Below are 24,563 nucleotides of genomic sequence, written 5' to 3'. Positions count from 1 at the left end.
TGTTATATATTCATAAAAGGTGCGGTATTGAACAGCCCTAGTGTCTGGGGTTCTGCAGAAAAGGACCTAGGGGTTACAATGGATGAGTAGCTGGATATGAGTCAACAGTGTGCCCTTGTTGCCAGTGGGCTGTATAAGTAGGGGCATTGCCAGCAGATCGAGGGACATGATCATTCCCCTCTATTCGACATTGGTAAGGCCTCATCTGGAGTACTGTGTCCAGTTTTGGGCTCCACACTACAAGAAGGATGTGGAAAAAATGCAAAGAGTCCAGTGGAGGGCAACAAAAATTATTAGGCGGCTGGAGCATATGACTTGAGGAGAGGCTGAGGGAACTGGGATTGTTTAGTCTGCAGAAGAGAAGAATGAGGGGGGATTTGATAGCTGCTTTCAACTACCTGAAAAGGGGTTCCAAAGAGGATGGATCTAGACTGTTCTCAGTGGGAGCAGATGACAGAACAAGGAGTAATGGTCTCAAGTTGCAGTGGGGGAGGTTTAGGTTGGATATTAGGAAAAACTTTTTCACTAGGAGGGTGGTGAAGCACTGGAATGGGTTACCTAGGGAGGTGGTGGAATCTCCTTCCTTAGAGGTTGTTAAGGTCAGGCTTGACACAGCCTTGGCTGGGATGATTTAGTTGGGGATTGGCCCTGCTTTGAGCAGGGGGTTGGACTAGATGACCTCCTGAGGTCCCTTCCAACCCTGAGATTCTGTGATTCTAAGACTAGGACAACACAGGCAATCAGGAACAGTGTGAGCTTCCCCACTTTGTCATGCCAATGTGCCCCCATCCCTGACTTGCAAGGCGTTTCTCTGGGGCAAGTGGATAACTTAGCTTCCATTCTTTCCTTGTCCTTTCTCCTGGGTGCTAGTTATTGCTAGCAAATTTTGCAAAATGGACAAGCGTCCACTAAGAAATCACCTGAGACCACCCGCTCATTTCACACAGCCCACTGAAGAGCTGTCAGATGGCAATGAAGTTTGGTCTCTACTGTCCTGAGCTGAATTTGAACCAGTGTTCTCAATGTGAAAGGCTCCATATTCCCATGAACCACCCAGTCTCCCTAGAACGGCTTCTTTTTAGTGGCTTAAGTTAAACAACTAGTGCTGGAATTAACGATAAAGGTGTAAAGTCTGAGTAACGCACACCAAAGAACTGATAATTTATGTGAAAGCTATCCAACCTGTTCAGCTGGTTTCTGGTATTGAGCTGGATGAGAGCACGCCCAGAAAAATGTGTATCTGCCTTTCCGGAACTGTGACCCGTTTGCACAGCATAGCTCTGCTATTGGTGTGACTTTTTTCTGGAAAGCAGTGGGTGAACATTGTGCATATTTAAAGGCATGACTTAACCCAGTGACTACGCAGCTTTCACTGAGAGGAAAAAGAAGCTACCCCAGAGCATTCTGCATGTGGGAATATCTTTTTTGCAGAGAAAATGGGCCAGAAATTATCACAGGAACATAACGAGAAGAACAAGGCTGACATTCTCATTATAAACGAGGTGTTTAGCCAAGGAGTGGTCCATGCATCTCAAAAGCTGAAAGAATACCTTGGATTTGAAGATCCTCAGAGCAAATTCCGCCCAGCCATGGATACTTTAAATGAGATCTTTTTGGTTAACTTCATCGGTTTCTGTATTGAAAAAGGAGTGGAGGAGCGAATCATGACCAGCAAGATGACAAAGCAACAGTCTTTGCTGCTTGGGATTGACTGGATCTGGACTTTATCTGGAGCCGACAAACAAATCAATCTTCAGATTGCCGTGCAGTCTTTGCAGATGGCTGAGCTCCTCCACGATGAAACTGGGCCCAGCAAGGAAGCCACGTTAGCAGGCCAGCCTTTCAAAAACAAAAGCAGGTTTGAGAAGCTGGAAGAGTTCTGCATGCTGGTGGGACAAGACTGCCTGGGCCTCTTTATAATGTTTGGAGTGCCAGGGAAACCTAAGGATATCAGAGGAGTCATGCTAGACAGCATCAACAAGGAGAAACGAAAAAATCACCTGTCAAGCAAGAATGCTCTAAGGCAGTTCGTCTTGAACACTGATAGCTTCCTCTCCACAAAAGAGATGCTTGAAAACTGCCTCTGTAAGAAAAATGGACTGAAGGAGGTGGGCAAGGTGTACATTAACTTTCTTTAAACTCCTGGTTAATGGTAAAAGGGCTGTTTAGCCTATCACCAAAGAATATCCAGTACTGGTCTTTCGATCATCTAGCTACTTAGTCCAGGCAGTTGATTTTTATAGGACCCAAGATGATTAACTCTAACTCTAATTTTTAAATCAACACTATATGCACGCCAGAAAATGTGTTTGTTCCAGAGGCTTAATTTTAAAAATATTCTGTTCTTCAGAACTTTAATACTCAACACCCAAACCTTTGAAGGTCTTTTGAAAGAGTTGAGTTTACTACATTTACCTAGAGAGTGTGGGCACTTCTTAAACAGAAAGTTGCTATAAAGACCATATATATATATATATATTATTTGGAATGAGAGAGAAGGGCAATGATACTATGATTTTATAATGCTGGCTGTAAAATCTAAGTTGTTTCATTATTGCATTATTCATCCTGCTTTGGCCTGGATGTATACTGAATGATTCCAAGAAGCTTTCCTATATGTCACTCTTTTCACTAGTAAATGGTAGTTTGTTAATCATTTATTATTGTATTGTTGTAATGCCTAGAAGTCCCAAATTAATTTGGAATCATACCGTGTAGAAAACACCTAGTAAGAGACAAAATCCCGGCCCCCAGAATCACTAAATAGATGAGGCAGACAAAGTGGGGGGAGGTAGGATTGAAAGGAAAGTATCACTATTTGGTTAAAAGAAAATTGTCTTGCAGAGTATTTTAAAGACTAAAAATAGGGGTGAAATCCTGGCTTGACTGAAGTACATGGGAGTTTTGCCATGGATTTCAATGACAATAGAATTTCACGCTGTCTTGTACTTGAAGTTAAATCCTCCATGTATTACATATGCTCTCTCTGTGCTTTTAAGAGGTACCATTATTTTACAGAGATTTATTCTTTTCAACATTTTAGGATTTAGTGACGCTCCATCGTCAGCCACATTCTTCCTTTCCCACCTTTCTCCCTGCCTAATCTCTAGTTAGCAACATGTGAGTTCCAGGATGTATAATCCCAAATACTTTCTTTCAAGGGAAAGCAAGTAGTGATTATGTGTATAAGAGGGAATTTACAAATTTACTGTGTGGTCACAAATTAAATGACTTTGGTTACTTGCGGGTGATACTTTAAACCAGCTTACACCTTGAAGAGACTTTACGTTTTATACATGTGGATATTTAACTTTTGGGATATTAAGCTCCTTTTCACTAGCCTTTTCCATATTTTTTCTACTTTAAGTTGTATAGTCAAATTTCTATTTTAATGTCAAAATTTTATTCAACAAAATCAAACACACATGATTGAGAATCAATGAGCTGTACCATATTTTACTGAATTTGCAACCTTTGTGGTTATGAAAATGGAGATATTAAGGCCTGATGTAACTCAGGCATACCTCTGCTAAAGTCAATTGCCTTACACCAGTATAAAAGAGAGCTCAGAATCAAGCCTGGAATTCCTAGCAGATTTCTGTGACTCACGGAATCAGGCCCATCAGTGAACTGAAAATACTAGAAGAAAAAACAGGGCACTGAAATTTGTCTTTAAGTGAGCAGCCAAGATCCACAACAATTAGCTGTCTTATTAGGAGAAACCTTGCATATGTTAAAATGGTTCTTTGAGATGAGGGTTGTCTAACAGAGGTGGTTCTTAGTGTAGATTTCAGTGTATTTTAAGTATTGAGAGGGTTCAGTAAGGTGGAGAGGATAAAACCGCTCTCTTAAAAATGGATACTTTTTGTTTGAACTTGATAGCACATTCCATTCCCTTCATTGTTCTTTGCAAAGATTTTTTATAAAGTCCTGTGAAAGCCTCAGTTATCCACTAGTTTGATAACTCTTATTTATTAATGGAGTGAATCAGGAACATTTTATCAAAATGGTTTGTTTCAACAGAAAATGCTGTTTTTGCAACATTGAAATTTTTCAGTAGAAACTTTAGATTTTGCTGAAATTTTTCAGTTTTCCTTTGGGAAAAATCAAAGTGAAATGTTTTGGGTTGGGTTGGGTTAACCTGAATTGGAACATTTCAGTTTGTCAAGCCAAATAGAACAGTTTAGTTTCAGGTCAATCTATTAACCTGTGTCCGTCACAGCTGTTGTGGTACCTCATGTGAGTTGTAGTTTTCATGCCTCAAGTGCCATGTGGAAAAGAGAAGTTCATGTATTATTTTTATGAATGGTATGTGTGACCTAATTCTCTGCTTCCTTTCACATTGTTACACTGTGTTAATTTCTTTCCTTGGACAAAGGAGGGAGGGAGATGAATGGTGTATCAAGAACTGCCAAGGTATGAACGGAGTTACCGTGGAACTATGCTAGAAGACAACAGGCTGAACCAGAGGGACAAGACACATGAGAACAATGTGACCAGACCTCTCAACCCCCCAGACTCTAAGAAGGCCTCGGTATCATCACCTACCTTGTATGTGAGGAATTTCTTGGAAGGGGGAGCAGTACCTAGAGGAGGACTGCTAGGGCTACCTGCTTGACCCAGCTTAGCTCTTTATGGTCAATAAAACAAATTGAGCCGGAAAGTACAAGCAGGCATGAGGTTCCCAATGTGTTGTCAACTACTCAGGGAGCAGCCGGGGGGGGGGGGGTAGAAAACAAAAGCAGACAACAGGAGGAGTGTCCTGTTTGTCTCCCTTTCCCTATACTTCCCCTTACCCTCCTCTTAGCCCTGTTCCCGTCTCTGTCACTGCCTGTCTTCCCATCTCTACCCTGCAGGGTAAAGTTGGCCCATCCACCAGCACCAGTTTCTGCCCAGCAGGGTGGGCCTCATATGTCTTCTCACCTGCTTCCTGTGAGGGGCCACTGCAGGACGCCAGGACACCCTTAACTATGGGAGCCAGATTTGCAGGGGGAGGAGGAGGTCTGAACATGACTGAAGTGTGAGACAAAGAAATTAAGGGTGAGGGGACTGCAATGAGATCCTGTTTTACCAGGGCAGGTTGGGGGAAATCCAGGCCCTTTGGGCTGGGCAGAGAGGTGGTGCTGCACCGGGCACATGCAGTTTTGCTTTACCCTTCTAAGCTGATGTCCCTCCATTTTATATTCCAATTGACTAATAAAATGTCTTGGTCAGTGACAGGCTGTCAACATGTCTGCTGGCTGTAGAGTTCCCATGAGGGTAAGCCTCTAACTGGGCATCCAGCTCCTTTGGAGCTTGTGAGAAACACAGGTGCTGAAGCCAGGGACCCACTGTGAGTAGCAGAGCTACTATGTGCCAAAAGGCTGGGTGTGTACCTTTCTTAGTGCTCAAAGAGACCTGTACAGGTAGGAGGCATAGCACACACTAACATCCCATTCTCCTCTCTAGGCTTCTGGGAACTTTTCATTCTACAAAACTTGTTGCTATTTCAACTTTTTTGTTCTGATTTGTGACCAACTTAACTCTCAGACTGATGTGGTATTTGTAGGCACTTGTTCAGAGAGTGGAAACCTAAACTTCAGTTTTCCCTGCAGTGACTTTCTTGTATCTTTAAATTAAACTTGCAGATGGCTTTGACAGGCAATACTGTTTGTGTCACAAATAGGAGTAGCAGAGTCCTTTGCCTTACTGTGCACTAGCCAATAAATGTTTAAAAAAAAAAGCATCATTTTGTTCACTTGTTTAGAGAAAAGGGGCTAGATCTTCAGCTGGTATATAGCAATATAATTCCATTGATTTCTGTGGCTCTACACTCATTTACCCCAAGTTAAGTATGCTGGGACATATTTTATAAAGCAAAGCAGTTTCATAATCAGACCTCACTACAGTATTTGCTAATTAACTCTTTGCAGAGAAGTGTGATGTGACAGCAAGGTATTTGGTAAGAAAGGATTTAATAAAGTATGACTACTTCAAAGCTCAAGTTGGTTTTCTATCTCCACTAGTCCTTCGAGGTTAAAAACCCTTTTTTTAAAGTTCAGTGTAATTTAACATTGCATGTGCAAATGACTGACTTTCACATGATTGCATTTACTAGTATTCTGTTGTACAGTTCCCTATACAATTAAAGTACATTAGTCTCAGGCCATAGCACAAGTTCTTAATGTTTTTTAACTTAGTAAAGAACCCTTCTTAATGTTACCCATTGGTGGCTGAATGTAGGTGAATCTACAAGTTAGCCCCATCTCCTTTTAAACATGCAATTTTATGGCATCCCCATCATTCTAACACAAAAGCACTTCCTTTTCCCTTGACTTAACTCTAAAGCATTTGCTAACGTTTTAGCTGTAATACACTGGTGAGCAGAGGTAGGAAATGGACTCAAAGGAACGCTGAGAAGACCTACACGAGATAAAGTGCTGTCTAGAATTGTGTACATTTGTAGCAGCATTTTAGACATCATCATTGGAAAAAAAACACCACTATGAAGTAATGGCAGGTGCAGTATGTCTGGATCATAGGGTGAACTCTGTTTGTTAGTGATTGTAACCTCTATGTTGGGTTAAGAAACCCACAGGGTGGTGGTGAAAGCTAATCCATTCTGGACACTGTTCATGCTAGGATGCTGGACCCCAATGTTTCCTCCTTTCTACAAGCATTGCCTGCCTACATCAAAGCCACTACGGGGAGGACTGTGCTAGAGCTGGGACCCTTCCTCCCACCCCAGCTAAAGCACAGCATGTTTTTTTCAAGGATGCTTTTTCTAAGCAAGGGACCACTTCCTCACCACTTGTAAGCAGAACCTACTGGGGAAAGTAAAGGCTTGTCCTGATGGGTGCTCCACTCTAGGTATCTTATGCACTGCTAATAGGAGAGCCTCTGTAGCACTGTGCCATGAGGGCTAACCTCTCCTCAGTTCCTTCTCTACAGCAGAATCATAGGGAGAGGGCAAGTAGTGGCACATGCATAGGGGGAGACATCTCAAAGAAGCATAGAGACTCACCTTGTAGTAATTTGCCAACAGATCTCTGATAGTATTTTCCCCATACTTAAGCTAAGAACTATGATCCCCTCACAGTGTAATAACTATTAAAAGCAGCATTTGCAAATATGTTACATATCTAAGGCAGGTATGGAAGATTCTTACATAAATATCCCTTTTTGATTTTGAAGGGGTCTCTACTGCTACTAAAGATGATGTACTAAAATCCTAATGGCAGGAAATACAATATGGTTTTGATTACAGAAAAATTATTCTTCCATGAATCTAGCTAAGGAAACAGATAAGCAGTTGGGTAAGAATAGGTTTGTTTGTTGTTTCTTTTTAAACTTTGTTTTGCAATTAATCATTTTCCCACTCATGGTAGGATTTTATTAAGAGGTAGCAAGTTCTTTATCCATGTGGCTTTGCAAACTTAATACTTACATGAAATGACAATCAGCACAATATTTTATTTCTTGCACAAACATTTTGAAAAAGCCAGTAAGTGAATATGCATGATAAGTAATACAAAACAGCTTGAGATTAACCAGCTATAGAGCTGCTCATAAAAAAAAAATCTTTGGGTATGTTTGTCCCCTAGAGATACAAGCAACACCAATGCTTTACTTTAAACTTGTACATATTGCCTGCTCCAAAGACAGATTTAAATTAGTAGCAGGAATACCTCAGTTGTACTCGGAGGATGCAGTACAGTTCTAGCGAAGCCCAAGTTTCAGCCTGTAAGAAGCACACATTGACAAATCTCCCAGCAGCAAGGCTATTAAATGTAAAGAAACCTAGAATGAATAATATTATCTTTTCCACCTGTTAAGTGCAGAATACAAAGCTGTACATAGGCACAAGAGGAGGTCCTCCAAATTACAAAGATACATATTACTCTGAGGTTATAGTATCAATGTTACTTACTCTTTCAGTGTCAGATGCAACTGCTGCCCAGAGAATATAATCTTTCAGCCCACAGTTTTAGCAACTCAAACAAGATTTTATATTTTTGACAACTTATCGGTAGGACAGCTTCTATCTCAATTGCTGGAAAGTAAAAAATTGTGTATGGAAACATCTACAGTTTAGGTCCAATCAGCCCAGCACTTTTGGATTTGGCTAGACAGATGAAGTTGCTGTCAGACAAGTTCAATTCTACACATCCTTTTTGGGCAAAATTCTCAATGGAGTTTTACTTGAGCACTGTATGCAGGGTAGTAACTTAGAGAAATAAATGTACAAAAAGAGACTAAATGAGTACTACTTTAAATTGAGTAGTTTTTGCTAGTGGGATTTTAGTACACCTAGAGATCTGCAAGTGAAATCCCAGCAGGACCAATTCTGAAAAGTAGTCAAATCTACAGTTTTCTACAGAGGGAACACCTCCCCCCTAGTCTAGCACCTTCAGCTCTTTAAATAACTGCTTCAACATTCTATATTCAAAAGCCCCTGCCTTCAGGAATTAATCTCAGGTCCTTGGGAGGGGAATGGCTAGTGAAGGTGATCAGCTGGAAAAGATCTGCTTTAAGTGAGGTCAGTCCAAAATACAACTGGAAATTATGTTCCTAGTAGGCGTATTTATGTTTGACATCTTACACCATCGCTGTCATAACCAGTAAACCACCAGATTTCACCTCTGCAAGGTGACGGTGGTAAGAGGCAGCCACTGTTGACCCGCCTACTGTAAAAGCTTTGAGATAATTAAGATTTGGCAATAGTAAGGTAAATAAAGGTGTACTTCCCATACGTGGCCATAGTTCACACCATGTATGCTATCCAATATACACAGTGTTGGGAAGTAACTAGTTACCACTGTGATTACAATGCTAAGCAATGTAACTGACCTCTTCATTCCCTTAAAAATTCTGCTTTGCTGCTGAAAATTGACATTGAATTGTAGTCAGAGTCTCTCTGACGAATGTGTTAAGGGAAACATCATACATCACTACCCACCTGCAACCTGGTTAAATTGTTTGTTTTTAGTGGTGTGCCAAAATTTGGCACAACAGTAAAAATTAAAATTTGAGTCTAAAACAGATGGCTTGTCTTCCAAACTCATTAAGAAATCTAAGTGATTATAATCTAAATGTAGCTTGCCAGCACTGTACACCAGCCACCTGTGTGCATACTTTGTCTTGTTCCCTGTTATCTAGATGCTTTTCCTTACATCAGCTTTCTTTCCGCACTACAGCACAGCTAAATCTTCTTTAGTAGGAGAATCTCATGTCCTTGGTGTATCCCAGTTTTTCAAGGTTAGGTAAGCAAGCATACTGGATCATTGGAGGAGGGCCGCACATGAGGATTAGAACATCATCTTGAGGAGGGGGCATGTGGTCTCTGAGCAGGTCTTGACTCACAAATCCCTGGCTATAATCCCAATCTGAATGGAGAGGGGGGGAAAAAAAGTATTTTATTAAACAGGATTTATAACAACACACACCAACCAAGAACAGGGCTCCACTGTGCTAGGAACTTAGACACAGAATAAAAGAGTAATTCAGCCCCTTGACTGTAATTAATACAACACAAGAGTGTTGAGGATAAATGTATTATCCTCATATTAAAGATGGGGAACTGAAATAGAGGACGTTATTTACTAAAAGTGGAAGTTTTTGGCAGAGCTGTGAACAGAACCCAAGTTTCCCTATCACAGTTTAGTACCACATGACCTTCCTTCTTAATTCATTGTTTAAGAGAATATAGGTATTTAGTGTGTTAACCCTTTCACAGAGGGATTCAGGGTTCCCCAGCTTGCTGCTGGCACTGAACACACAAAACTGCTGACCCCAAAAAGGGGAATGTGTTAGCTAATATGAGAGAACAAAGAGGCAAACGCATTTAATCCTCAATTCTTGTGTCAATAATGCTCTTTTTTCTTTCTTCAGAATATACTGAAACTAGAGTCAGAAGAGCATGGGGGGGGAGGGGCTTGTTCATGTTTGCTGCCAGAGTCAAAGATGAGGACTACACAGTAGCATTCTCCTGACCAGTTGCATAGCTTCGGAGGCACTAGCTACCAAGCTCCTTCCTACAGAAGTACCATGTCCACTCTGAAGGCATCTAGTTGCCTTAACGGGATGAAAAAGTTAGAGGGGATTCTAGAATTGTAATCATCAGCACTAGTAATCTGGTGCATTGACAGGGGTGGCATGTTAGTTCTTACTCTCAGGTGCTCTGTCCAACGTGTACCAAAGCTTAAAACGTTCTGGATGCTGAACCTGAACTTCCTCCAGTTCTGAACGTAACAGGATGTCTTTCTCAGTCTGTAGGGAAAGGAAAGGAGTTACTCTTTCAATAGAGTCCTTCATCCAGTCTCTTAACTGTAACAAATTAAGCCTCACAAAACTCCTGTGCAGTAGCTATCATCTCAATATTAGCGAGAGAGACAAAGTTTAAGATAACTCAATGAGATACAGACAGAGTCAGAAACAGACCCCAAATTTCCCAGCTTCTTGATCTTTGAAAACCACACCCTGTCTCATGGAAAGGAATAAAAATATATTTAGATTTTTCTTTTTTTAAATGACAAAACCACCCCACACTACATGGTTATTAGATGCAGCACCACAAAACTGAAATGCTGTATTAACAGTCTTCAGTATCAATTCAGCTTTCAAAAAACCTGGTATAAATACTGTACAGTAGACTCTGAGGGTAGTTTTTCCATCTCCTTTTCAGCCTCACATTATGAAGCGGTGCTAGTCCCTTCATACTCTACCCAGCCACGCAGCAATGTGGCACCAGTGAAAGTAATATACTGGGGACTGTGGAGGGAGTTTATCGGCACTTGTTGCTGAGAAGGCACCTATTTCTGGCTCTAACATGAAACTGCATCGGTTACAAGAAAGCTATTTCTGGATCTGACTAATAAAGGCAGGCATCTGAACTGGACATTAGAAGACTTTTTCAATGATCTAAAAGGGGCTAACAGCATGCAGTGAGATTAGCAGTAAGTATTGAATATGAATGTGTAAAACACCTATGAGGACATAGAAATAATACAAGAGGTCTACAGTGTTTACAAATATGGGTAGAAAATAAAATGAGATTCTACAAGATATATGCACAATCCTAAACACAGATTAACTTGAGGGATAAATCTGGAAAGCAGCAAAAATTATGGACATTTTACGGGTGACAGCAGGCAGAGGAGCTAGGAGTTTGGAAATATACCTACCTCATAGAACTGGAAGGGACCCTGAAAGGTCATCGAGTCCAGCCCCCTGCCTTCAATAGCAGGATGAAGTACTGATTTTGCCCCATATCCCTAAGTGGCCCCCTCAAGGATTGAACTCACAACCCTGAGTTTAGCAGGCTAATGCTCAAACCACTGAGCTATCCCTCCCTCAACTCAGTGTTATGTTACAATGTGATTTTTGGTTGTGCACAAACAAGAACAGGGCGATAGCAGGTCCTCTGTACAAAGTTTTGTTAAGACTATACTTGGAATACAGGGTACCCCAAACTAGGAATATAGTGACAGGCTGGAGAGAGTTCGAAGAAGAGCAACAAAAGTGATTAAGGGTGTGAAGGGCTGAGTACATGGGTAGAGGGGAGAAAAAAATCCAAAGGAGCCAGTTATGGAAGCACTTAGTGTATGAACTATCCTTAGAATGAGACATTTTATCCTTTAATTGGCTAAATAATGACCAGGCCAGGACAGTTTTTTCAAGGGTGTAAAAACCAAGACTGGAGAGGCATTTGGAGTGGTAAAATACTGGGACGAAACAGAAGAGGGAAAATTTAGGCTTAACATCTGGAAAAACTTCTAAACAGTCAGATGCATTAGTCTATGGAATGCGTTTCCAAGGGAAATGGGACATCACTGGGCACATTCAAGTCTAGGCTAGACATAATTCTGATAAATGTACAATAAGGTCAATCCGATATTGGCAGAGAACTAGATGACCCAACAGGTCTTTTCCATCACCAACTTCTACTACTCTCATTTCTACAACATTATCTAGGATTAAAATAACTTCAGTGGATACAAGATAAAGTTGAAGCACTGAGGATAGTCTGTAGTATCATACACGGTCAACCCACACATCTGCTTTTGTTTGGGTTAGTGTAACTTGATACAATATACTTAGATATTTATGCCCAGATTTTCAGAAATACTCAGCACCTACCAACTCCTTCTGAAAACACTGGGAGTTGAGCCCTTTAAAAAAAAATCTGGTTACTTTATTTAGGTGCCTATAATATATAATCTTGCCCTTCATACATTTTGGTATGCGTGGCAGAATGTTATCTGGATAAGAGTGGCTGGTTTGGTTTAAGAGACAAGTTGTTCAGTACCAATGGAGGGTGTTTGCAACACCATTTAATTAGGGGATATTTGATTACTAGAACCAAATGGGACTAAGACTTCCTGTCAAACTTACATCCCTACCCCTCAGACTGTGGAGAGAGATTTGTATCCAAATTAAGCCATCATGCTGGACAACACCTACCTCTGTTTCTTCTCTTTTGTATACCTAATGCTTAGCTCAACTAGATCATGACATTCGTAAACAAGGGTTTCCTGTTTTAAAATTGAGAATATCATTTACCAGCTCTATTACAACCATATTAAGATTCACTGTATCAACTCTTCATTGGAGTTTTGTAAAGAAAGGCAGCATGTAGCGGCATAACACAACGCAACCTTTCAGAGAAGTTGAAATCTGAAAACAGGGCCTGAGTAGAATATGGCCTCCAATAGATCAGAAAATATCTTTCTGTAGTGCTGGTTCTACAACAAGTAAACTGCTATTTCTAATGGCATGGCACTCGCTCCCCCATTTTGCAGTTATCTGTTGGGCACAATTAAGTTTATACTGCACCTGTGTTCAGAAATAGTCAGATTCATACTTCCCTACACAAACCTAGTTCCGTGCCCTTGGGCGGGAGGGGGAAGAGGAGTATTACTAAGGAGAGAAAATGATGCTGCCGCTAGATAGGGCAGCTTTAAAATTCTGACAAGGGCTCCCCGCAAAAAAAAAAAAAAAAAAAAGTGCTAAGCACTTCCAGGAAAGAAAGAACAGAAGAAAGAATCCCTGTCTCAAAAAACACTTACAGTCTGGATAAAGAACATAACAAGAGGACATAGGAAAAAACAGAAGGGTTAGATGTGCGGGCAAAAGTTACCAGGCAGTAATGTAGAGAACAGTGTGCTCATTGCAATGGCCTCACATGTGGCTGTTTTTATAGTTTCTGTTCATTTTTAGCTTAGGGTTTTATGATACTGAATTGTACCTGTGTTCTGTGCTGTCTTAGGAGAGGTTTGCATATACCTGGGTTTTGTTTTTTTTTTAACTTAAGAACAATTTTAATGCCTTGCCACAAGAAGAAAAGAAGAGTTACCTGATTAGCAAACAGCAGCTGACAAATGGTGTGATCATCTTTGTCCTTCATGATGGCACGAATGAGCTGCAGCATAGGAGTTATGCCTGAAAAAAACCTGCAATTAAAACTAGCCACCAGCAACACATCTACTACTCCGGCAGAAACAAGGTGCACAAAGAATGAAACTTCATTCTTACATACCAGTTCCACCTGCAATCATTCCAACGTATTTCACTGTTTTAAGAACAGGTTCAGATTTCTTCTCAGCACGAATAGCAAACTTGCCTGGAAAAAAGGAGGAAAGACAAACATTAGGGAGTACTCTTGAACACTAATTTAGACAGAGGACTGGGATCACAAATCCCGAGTTCTCATTCTGATTTATAGTGACTGTCTCAGACCCTGGGCAATCACCTCTCCACTCATTTTCCCATCTGGCTAACATAAGGCTATTGTGAGGACAAACAGATATGTTTAAAAAGTGCTAACTATTTTAAAAGATGTCAAAAATGAGCGCTGCTAGTGTATTATAATTAGACAGGATTTGACGACTCATTACTCAACATCAAGCTATCATGATTTGCATTTCAGTAATGTCTAGTGGCCCTGATCAAGGAGCAGGAGCCCAGTCTGACAAAGACCAACCTCCACCACCTGACAAGATCAACCTGCCCTCAAGAGCTCACAATCAATTCTCTGTATGTAATGACAGGGGGAGGGATAGCTCAGTGGTTTGAGCATTGGCCTGCTAAACCCAGGGTTGTGAGTTCAATCCTTGAGGGGGCGATTTGGGGATTGGTCCTGCTTTGAGCAGGGGGTTGGACTAGATAACCTCCTGAGGTCCCTTCCAACCCTAACATTCTATGACTATTTCTAAGAGACACCTCAATTTGTGGGGAGGAAACCTGACTAAAATTAAGTATCTAAACACTATAATACAAATCCAGTCCATCAGCAATTACACCAAGACCACACCAGTGGGTGGAGTCAAATAAGGTCAAAACCAGGTTTTAAAAGAGCTCTATGGGCTTCTCTTCACTGTGTTGTTGTTTTTTTTTAACCTTGAGTTAATTGATTGTGGCTAGTGTGGACACACCACAGAGGCTACAAACATTTCTGCTCTATCTTGGGATAAAGCCCATTTCTTAACCATGATGTTACATGTTCCTGCCTGTAGCAGGGTGGTTACCCCGCTCCTGCCCTGAAGGGCTTAAAAACAGCCCTAGGAGGGGTCTGTTGCTGGAGAAAGCAGCTTTTAGGCTGGGCTGATTGGCGGAAGTGGCTGCAGCTGGGGCCACTCCCCAAACAGACTAAGCTGGCCCTACAAAGGCAGAGAAGCCAGGGACAGATGGAGAGTCTTCCTCTGCCTGTAGAGGGAGAAGGGCCTGGCTGCAGGGAGCTGGAGACAGGGTACCTGAGTGGAGCAGGGCTGGGGAAAGGCAGAGGAGCTGGGGAGCTCCAGCCTGGAAAGCCCCAGGCTGCGGCCTAGCAGAAGGCCAAGGGGTACTGGGGATTGCAGGGGGCAGCCCAGGGGTAGGCCAAGGCAGCAGGTCCAAACCCAACCTTGCCAGTGACAAGTAGGCTGATACTGCAGCCTGCCCCAGAGTGTGGGGCTAGACAATGACTGGCAGTAGCCATACACTGAGGCAAGGTGGGGGTTCCCCAGGGAGGGGAGACCCTAAGACTGAGGCAATTACTACTAGAGAGCAGCACCCCAGGTACAAGGGCACCGGGTCCTGAGAGGGACACAGGGGCCAGAGGACAGGCAGATCATCAGCCTGCAGAGGGCGCTCCAGAGCTGGAATGAGCTAATTCCCAGAAGTCACCAGCAGGATGCGCCGCAGGGGTGAGTCCACTCGTCTGCACTGCCTCATTCATAGAGGCCTGGACAAAGTAACCAAATTTAACCAATGTTAACTGTCATGCAGATGGGATCCTAACACAGCTACTGGCTCTTTGCTAGGAATTGAGTAGGAATCGGTCAGGCCTGGTCTCCACACAGTTTTGTATCAGTATAACTATGCCAGTTAGGTGTGCTATTTTTTGCCAATACAGTACAATCCCTGCTGTGGGTACAATTACAGTATGTAAAAGTTGCTTTATCCTGGTGTAGCTTATACCAGGCTTACACGAGAAACTTCTGCCAGTATAACAATGCTGGTTAGGGCTGTGATTTGGGGGCAACATTGCTATGCCAGCAAAAGCCTTAGTGAAACACACTCATAGTGGCATAAATGTACTTTTGCGGCTATGGTTTATTTCACTCAGGGAAACATAAGTTCTACCAGCAAACGCACTCTTGGGAATAGAGCTGTGTCTGTACTACCAGCAAACCTCTGTAATGTAGTTAAGACCTTATTCCCCCTTTCTATATAAGCACGTTTACAACAAACAGCACTCATGTACTCTAGAGCAGCTATACTTCTCTAAGTACCCCAGTACAGTTCAAGTGGTTCAACTTGTGTGTAGGAAAGGCCAGAACCTCTATGGGGAAAAAAGTTAGTGATCACTACTCCTACATTACAATACATCACAATCACATAAGATTTTCTTTGCTTGTTATTCTGGACAGAATATTTTCAAAATCAGTCTTGCCTTTTCCCTTGTAGACAAGTAATCCACTGGGACCTCTGAAGTCAATGGTATCTCCTAACTTCAGGCTGTCTAAATACTGAGACATCTTCCCTCCCTCAGGGAACTTTGGATGGACCCCTTTAAAATAAATCTGTTAAAAATAAAGATTAAAAGGAACTGTTTCATTAAAAGAGTTAAAACCAAGGCCAAGTTTTTGCCTTAATTTTCTGTAATACACAAATTTATATACCCAAACTCAATAAGGAACGAGACATGGCTGTCAGACAAGCTAAAACAGAGGTCTGAGAATCTAAAACAGAGACAGTTCTATTTTAAAGCCAGTTGAACAGGTGAAAATTGTCCTAGAACAGCTTTGTTACATAGGGACAGCCTCAAGGTCTGTTAACCTTGGGCCCAATTCCGAGGTACCAAGAGCCTGCAGCTTCCAAGTGAATGCAATGAGAGCAGAGGGTGTTAAGTACTTCAAGATGAGACCCCTTACCAATAGAGCTATGGGCTTGTCTACATAGGAAAGATATACCAGTATTTACAAGTATAAGGTAAGGTGTGAATTTAAACAAATATAGTTGTACTGGTGTAATTCCCTTCCCCTGCCCCAGCCACATACATACACACACACCTGTATAAGAGGGCCTTGTCACTTGGGAAAGGGTTTAACCTAAGCCAAAAAAGCCACTCTTATACCAGAATAAAAGCAAGGGTCATAATTGTGTAACTGATAGAACTTTCCCATGTAGACAAGACCTATGAGTAACATTCCCCTTAGCCATTTATTCAATATTAGAAGACAAGCCTACAAAAGGCAAAGGGGTAATAAACAAGACAAAATGGGAGAAAAATCAGAAAGGCTACAGCACAAAGTGAGTTATACCTAGCAAGGGACATAAAATAAAGAAGAGGTTCTTTAAATACATTAGAAACAAGAGGATGACACAGAAAAGTCTAGGTCCATTACTTAACGGGGAAGGAAGAGCTAATAACTGATGACCTGAGGAAGGCTGATGTGTTTAATACCTATTTTGCTTCAGTCTTCACTAAAAGGGTGAATGGTGACCAGATTCTCAACACAATTAATGTTAACAAGGGGAAGGAGTGCAAGCCAAAACAGGAAAAAACATATTTAGATAAATTAGATGTATTCAAGTTGGCAGGGCCTATTGAAATTCATCCTAATGTACTTTAGGAACTAGCAGATGCAATCTCAAAATCATTAGCAATGATCTTTGAGAACTCACTGAGGAGAGGGAAGGTCCCAGAGGACTGAAGGGCAAACGTATTACCTATTTAAAATAAGGGGAACAAAGAGGACCCAAAGAATTACAGACTAGTCAGCCTAACTTCAAAACCTGTCAAGATACTGGAACAAATTATTAAACAATGAATTTGTAAGCACCTAAACAATAACAGTGTTAAGAAAGTCAATATGGATTAGTCAAAAACAAATCATGCCATGCCAAGCCTTCTTTGGCAAGGTTACTGGCCCAGTGGATAGGAGGGAAGCTGTAGCTCTTGATTTTATTAAGTTTTTTGACGGAGTTACAGATGACAGTCTCATAAGCAAACTAGGGAAATGTGGTCTAGATGAAATTAATAAGGTGGGTGCATAAACAGTTGAAAGTTCAAAGTAGTTATCAATGGTTCGCTGTCAAATTGGGAGGGAGTATCTAGTGGGGTCCCACAGGTGTCAGTCCTAGGTCTGGTACTAGTCAATATTTTCATTAATTAATTGGATTATGGAGCGGAGAGTATGCTTATAAACTCTGCAAATGACACCAAGCTGGAAGGGGCTGCAAACATTTTTGGAGGACAGAAATAGAACTCAAAATGACCTTGACAAATCAGAGACTTGGTCTGAAATCAACAAGATGAAATTCACTAAAGACAAGTGCAAAGTACTACACTTGCAGAGGCAAAATCAAATGCACAACTTCAATATGGGGGATAACTGGCTAGCTGGTAGTACTACTGAAAAGGATCTGGGGTTTATAGTGGATCACAAATTGGATGAGTCAACAATGTGATACGGTTATGGAAAAGGCTAATATGGGGTGTACTAACAGGTGTTAGATGGAAGTAATTGTCCCACTCTACTTAGCACTGGTGAAGCTTCAGCTGGAATATTGCATCCAATTCTGGGTGCCACACTTTAGGAAAGATGTAGACAAACCAGAGAGTCCAGAGGACTCCAGAGCAACAAAAATGATAAAAGGTTTAGAAAACCTGACCTATGAGGAAAGGTTAAAAAAAAAGTGGGCATGTTTAATCTTAAGAAAAGACGACTGAGGAGGGACCTGATAACAGTCTTGAAATATATTAAGGGCTGTTATAAAGAGGACTATGATAAACTGTTCTCCAAGTCCAGTGAAGGTAGGACAAGTAGTAACGGGCTTAATCTGAAGCCAGGGAGATATAGGTAAACTATTAGGAAAAAAAAAAAAACTTTTTGAAGTAAGGGTAGTTAAGCTGTGGGATAAGGTTCCAAGGGAGGTTGTAGAATTCCCATCACTGGAGGCTTATAAGAACAGGTGGAACAAACATCTGTCAAGGATAGTCTAGATCTGTGGTTCTCAACCAAGGGTATGCGTACTCCTGGGGGTACGCAGAGATCTTCCAGCGGGTATATCGACTCATCTTGGTATTTGCCTAATTTTACAACAGGCTAAATAAAAAAGTACTAGCAAAGCCAGTACAAATTAAACTTTCAGACAATGACTTGTTTAGACTGCTCTATATACTATACACTGAAATGTAAGTACAATATTTATATTCCAACTGATTTATAATTATATGGTAAAAATGAGAGTCAGCATTTTTTCAGTAATACAAATACAAAAAGTATCACAGCACACTATGTCTGATTTTGTAAGCTAGTAGTTTTTAAGTGATCTGAAACTTGGGGGCATGCAAGACAAATCAGACTCCTGAAAGGGGTACAGCAGTCTGGAAAGGTTGAGAACCACTTTTCTAGATTTCCTTGCTCCTGCCTCAGTGCAAAGGGCTGGACTTGACTTGACTTCTTGAGGCCTCTTCTGGCCCTACATTTCTACGATTCGCTTGATAAAACATGTCATGTGAGAAACACACACATAACAGGAAACAAAACTCTGAAGAGAGCCAGCAAAGCAATGTAGTAATTTAACACTAAATTCTATCAGCTTTAGAAATATTTGCTGAATACCTCAACTTGGCTTTGAGAGGGGAAAATTCAGAACATTAGATGATCCCAATTTACCTTCTTGCCAAATAGAGCACCCACAATGTTATGGATCAGTGACATCCATGCCTACCAGCTCCCACATTTAATAATGCTCCTCTGTACATCATGCTGACCACATCACTCATGGAACACGCACACAGGAGCTCAGGCAAGGTTGGTTGCTTCTTAAATAATATTGGAGAGTTTTGTGAACTTCTACAAATTTGATTCCCTTTGGTACAGAAACTTTGGAAACCTGCAGTCTGTGTGTACAGATATCTTCAATTCCCTGTCTCATCATATATAGACTAAAAAATTATCACAGAACACTATATGGATTAAATCAATATTGATTTGCATGCTGAGGTACCACTGAATGGAAGCCAACAAGCTACAGTAGAGTAAGACATGGAATCACAGAAGTATTTTTACACCACCATGCTTTTTACTGTGACCTTTAAAGGCTTATAAATAGGCAAGTATTGTATAGCACAATGATATCCTTACCTTGACAACAAGATCCACATAGCCTTTGTCATCATCGCTGGAGACTGGTGTGTAGGGTCTGACAACCAGATTTGCATTAATCCGTGCAGAAAGATAAATATGCTGTCCTACAAGCAGCAGGAGGGAAGAGTAGGTTTATTTTTGAGGGGCTCTGAGCAAATTCTCTTTCACTATGGCTGACAATGACTTGGTGGAAAAGCCAGATTGGGTCCTAAGGTTCTCTTTACCCCTTTGGTCCAGAAGCAACAATTTTTCCCTTGCTCTCCTGTATTTCCATACTACCTTGGCTAGATTTCTTCCTCCAGCGTGCATGAAATCCAGCTGAACCGGCGGTGTTCAGCTACGCCAGCCTTAGAGAGCAGTTATCCAACCCGGAGCTCAATCACGTTTGTTATTTACTGTAGCAGCCATAAACATATGTTTAGATATTATATACTACACACATACACAGACGTGTAAAAGGATGTTCAAAGATGACTCCCACATTCGAGTATGATTAGCACCTCATTAACACACGTGTCAGTTACACATAACTGAACACAAATGGCTGACATCCAAAAGGCATACTATAAAGATGTCCTAGGAACTCCATATTTAAGGCTGCAGTTTGATGTGCATTTAGAGTAGAAGTTTTTTTAATTTCATTTTAATTTGCAACTGGAATGAATCAGATGACATCACAGGGGAAGATACAATAACGTCAGCAGCATTTAAAATGTTTTTAGTTCTTGCAGCCCAAACTGCTTCATAGGTCTGTGGCAGGTATAATTAACAAAGCTTTGATTCATGATGATAAAACCAGGCTGCCAATATACAACATACCAATAGGGAGACCTAGAATGTGCTCTCGAGTTGGAAGGGCAAAGCGAAATCTTCTCGTATCGTGGCTAATTTCCTGAAATGGGAAAAAAACAAAACCATCACACACACCATTGGAAATATTTTGTATTTTGGTGGGTATTCTTTGTGTTTTGTTTTTAATAGGCATGTCAGTCAGGCTGTTTCTAAAAGTTAGTTTCACCCTAATCCACAGATATATAACTGAAACTGTTTCAGCACTGTGTATATGCTATAAAATAAGTCAATTTAGCACTGTTTCACTGCTGTATCAAAAGTATGCTTTCCACTCAAATTCCTTGAAAGCCTCTCTCTTTTCAAGAAATAAGAAATAACATTGATATTTCAATTGTGAGGTCAAAACCAATAAATACCTAAGACAAATGCAAAAAGAAGGGGGGGGGAAGAAACCTTTCAGATTTAACAACAAAGATCAATAAAAACTAGTTATTTGCAATATAGTATAGGCAATAACTTTATAATGCTCTGCGCTTGTACAAAACTCCATCCAAAGATCTCAGTGAGGATCGAATAAGTTCTTCATTTGTAGTTTAAATTTAGATAAAAGACAAAAAGGAGGAAGTTCAACGCCAGAAGTTTCAGAAACAGTTCTCCAACAAGAGACTTACTTTTGGCTATGTTGTAAATCAGATGATTTAGTTATTCTAATTTAGTTTTGGAGCAGAATACTGGAAATGACACTGGTGGATATAAGAGGGGATCAACAACTATCAAGTTGGTCTCCTTTGTTACATTAGTGACTTTAAAATATTATATATAAAGGTTTCCTTAATTATAGTGGGAAAGAACACACACTACAGATTAGAGCCCTGCTATAAAACTTGGGACCTTATTACTGATTTCACAATCATTTATCCCCAAATAAATCAAAGCGATTTATTTCTCAAATGTTATGATCATAACTTTTTAAACAGTATAAGTCATGATCACTGGACCAAAATGACACTTCAGTTTAGATAAAAATATTAAGTGATATGTAATGTATTTGGATGGGGAGAATGAACCAGCACTAATGAGACATTGTTTCATTTTCCCCCTTTCCACTCCACCTTATACGCTTTTTGCTCTATTACAAAATACTTAGGGTCTGAACTCTAGTGCTATTGATTACTTTGCAGCCCTTAGATCAGGAGTGGGCAAACTACGGCCCGTGGGCTGCATCTGGGCCGCCAACCATTTTAAGCCGGCCCTCGAGCTCTTCCTAGGGAGTGGGATCTGGGGCTTGCTGCGCTCCAGCTGGGGACCGGGGTCGGGGGCCGCTCCATGCAGCTCCTGGAAGCTGTGGCATGGCTCCTCTCCGGCACTCCAATGGGAGCTGCAGGGGCGGTGCCTGCGGATGGAGCAGTATCTAGAGCCACCTGGCTGCGCCTTCATATACAGCTGGAGAAGGGACATGCCACTGCTTCCAGAAGCTGCTTGAGGTAAGCACCGCTCGGAGCCAGCACCCCTGAGCTTCTCCCCATGCCCCCAACCCCAATTCCCCTCCTGCCTGCCAAACCCCTCGATCCCAGCCCGGAGCACCCTCCTGCACCCCAAACCCTTCATCCCCAGCCCCACCCCAGAGCCCACACCCCATTCTCCCACCCCAGCCCAGAGCCCCCTCCCGCACCCTGAACTCCTCATTTCTGGCCCCACCCTGAAGCCCTCACCCCCAACCCCAGTTTTGTGAGCATTCATGGCCCACCACACAATTTCTATTCCCAGATGTGGCCCTCAGGCCAAAAGTTTGCCCACCCCAGTCTTAGATAAATACTTAGCACTTCCACAGAGTTTTCATATGTAATGCTTTACAGAAGTGGGTAGGCATCATTCCCCCCATTTATAGATGAGGAAATTGAAGCACAGCGCTGTTAAGCAAATTGCCCAGGGGCACACAGCAAGACAGTGACAGAGCAGAAAAGAGAAGCCAGGTCTCCCAGTCCAATGTTTCATCCATTGTACCATATTGCATCTTATTATAAAAGATCCCTATACAATGTAATAGAACATTCTATCCCTTATATACAATGGTTAAATACCCATAGAAGTTATATCTATTACATTAGATTTGATTGTAGAATAGTTGCTACAAATAGGTTTCGTTCCTATTAAACTCTATAGGACTTTTCCTTAAGGGTTCAATTCAAATCAGCTGGAGTACTGCTGTTACTAAGGATTTTAGAATCAAACTCTTAGGCTATGTCTGCACTACAGACCTTACAGCAATACCACTGCAGCTGCGCTGCTGTGAGGTCTCTCGTGTAGCTACTCTACGCCAACAAGACAGAGCTCTCCCGTCAGCATCATTGAACCACCCCCAATGAGCTAGGTAGCTATGTCTGCACGAGAGCATCTCCCATCAACATAGTGTTGTCCACACCAGCACTTTTGTTGGTGAAATTTATGTCAGACAGAGGTGTGTTTTTTCACACCTCTGACCGACAGAAGTGCTAGTGTAGACATAGCCTATGGGCTTGTTTAGACAAACACTTAGTTCACGGCAAGCTGGGGTATAAATTTACCGCGCACTAGCCTGCCACACAGTAAGTGTCCATGTGGACCCTGCTGCTGCACACTAAAAGTTCTGTAATAGTCTACCAAATGAGGCCATGTCTACATTGTGGGCACTACAGTGGCAGATCTATGGTGCCACAGCTATGCTATTGTAATATAGACACTTCCTACAGCGATGTAAGGGGTTACAAGGCCGACAAAGGTATTCTTCTGTCCATCTTCTGAGTCTACAATGATGGTTAGGTCGGCATGACAACAACACTCAAGGGTGTGAATTTTTTGCATCCCTGAGTGTCAGAGCTTAAGCATAGGACAGGCCTGAGTCCCAGGGAAGTGACATAACCAATGATAGCAAAAATTACTGACTGTCGTTGCTCAAATTGGAAAGTCCTAATAGTTCCACTTAGCGTGAGATGTAGTCTGCCTGTGCCAAAGGATTATGATGTATTTAACCAGGTGTTAAATAGGTGTAAAATTAAGATCTGATTGTTCATTATAAGGGAATCCAAACAGGAATCTAGAAAGAATGAAATGCACTGAACGTAATTTGTGTTATAGTAAACTGCCTTCTCTCTATCATCTCATCACTTAACTGGAATGTCACGTCAACCACAAAGGTGTGCAAATATGATAATTTTACTACATCGTAAGATAGTTTCTCTTTAGAATCCTGAATGGTTTAAAGATGTCTACATGCATAATTCTGTTTGCCAAAGCCTCATCTACACTATGAAACCAACCCATAATAAGTAAAACTGATGGCAACTGTTTTTAATCCAGGATGTAACAATGGTTAGGTGAAACAGTGCTAAACACAGTTGGTCCTTGTTTAACAAATGGACCATGTTCAGCACACTCTCTTCTGCATCTGTTAACAACAACTGTTAACATTACTACTGGGTAGTGTTAAAGGCCCCTACTAAAAAAAAAAGTGAATGGAATGTCAACAAAAGCAATGAAGTTTGTGGGCAGTTTGAAACAACGGCTCTCTGACAATGGTATTAACTAGTATTAGTCACTTCAAAGGAGCGATAACAGTGAAACCTAGTAACAGTTCAAGTTGTAACACACTTAGTGATTTCACTAACCGATCTAAGCATGCTATAAAGGAGAAGAATTCTTATATTAACAACAGCTGCACAATCTAGTGTGAGAAGCAATGCATTTTGGCATCGGGGTGGGCAAAATCTGGGTTGAGCTTCGTAGAGTACTACACTCTCCTTATCCAGTTTAGCCTTTGGGAAGGAAGGGGAAGAATGACCACAGAAAAAACACACGTGCATGGAGTCAACTTAAGAAAATAGTTCTCTTCCATCAGAAGATATCGTGTAAGTAACAAAAATTGTTTTCAAAGAAGAGTAGGTTTATACATCAAAAGCTGCAGCATCACAGCTGCACTAATGCAGCTGAGTTGCTGTAACTGTAACTTCTCCCATTGGCATAGTTAATCCATGTTCACAAGAGGCAGCAGCAGCAGCTCTCCCGTCGACAGGGCCGGCCTTAGGCCGATTCGCCCGATTCCCAGGAATCGGGCCCCGCGCCTTAGGCTCCTTTTTAATTTTTTTTTTTTTTTTACTTACCCCGTCTGCGGTCTGCTCC

At 41.4% G+C, this 24,563-nt stretch overlaps 2 protein-coding genes across 4 annotated transcripts in view; one reads left to right on the top strand and one right to left on the bottom strand.

Annotated features, from left to right (window-relative positions):
• Positions 1-1,281: 1,281 nt before the first annotated feature.
• REP15 (RAB15 effector protein) lies at positions 1,282-2,278 on the top strand. Its single transcript, XM_039520334.1, has one exon. It carries the CDS (start codon positions 1,437-1,439, stop codon positions 2,136-2,138), a length of 702 nt encoding a protein of 233 aa, XP_039376268.1. The 5' UTR covers positions 1,282-1,436; the 3' UTR covers positions 2,139-2,278.
• Positions 2,279-7,432: 5,154 nt separating this feature from the next.
• Positions 7,433-24,563, bottom strand: part of LOC120370180 (NADH-cytochrome b5 reductase 3) — a 42,213-nt gene continuing 25,082 nt past the window's right edge. For 2 of the 3 annotated variants that reach the window (XM_039484479.1, XM_039484501.1), the window contains exons 3-9: positions 20,436-20,508; positions 19,614-19,720; positions 15,911-16,040; positions 13,517-13,600; positions 13,334-13,419; positions 10,149-10,248; positions 7,433-9,365 (exon numbers count right to left, since the gene is read on the bottom strand). In XM_039484479.1, the coding sequence (XP_039340413.1) occupies positions 9,193-9,365; positions 10,149-10,248; positions 13,334-13,419; positions 13,517-13,600; positions 15,911-16,040; positions 19,614-19,720; positions 20,436-20,508 (753 nt within the window). In that variant the 3' untranslated portion in view covers positions 7,433-9,192. The remainder of the gene's footprint in view (positions 9,366-10,148; positions 10,249-13,333; positions 13,420-13,516; positions 13,601-15,910; positions 16,041-19,613; positions 19,721-20,435; positions 20,509-24,563) is intronic. The other variant, XM_039484490.1, reaches the window with a different exon arrangement.

Source organism: Mauremys reevesii, linkage group 1, assembly GCF_016161935.1.
Source record: "Mauremys reevesii isolate NIE-2019 linkage group 1, ASM1616193v1, whole genome shotgun sequence".
NCBI lineage: Eukaryota > Metazoa > Chordata > Testudines > Geoemydidae > Mauremys > Mauremys reevesii.
The sequence above is the reverse complement of the archived record's forward strand: the minus strand, read 5'-3'. Positions and strand labels throughout refer to the sequence as shown.

Bases quoted from the DNA above. Each gene is read 5' to 3' on its own strand.
- REP15 (XM_039520334.1), top strand. From the start codon at position 1,437: ATGGGCCAGAAATTATCACAGGAACATAACGAGAAGAACAAGGCTGAC.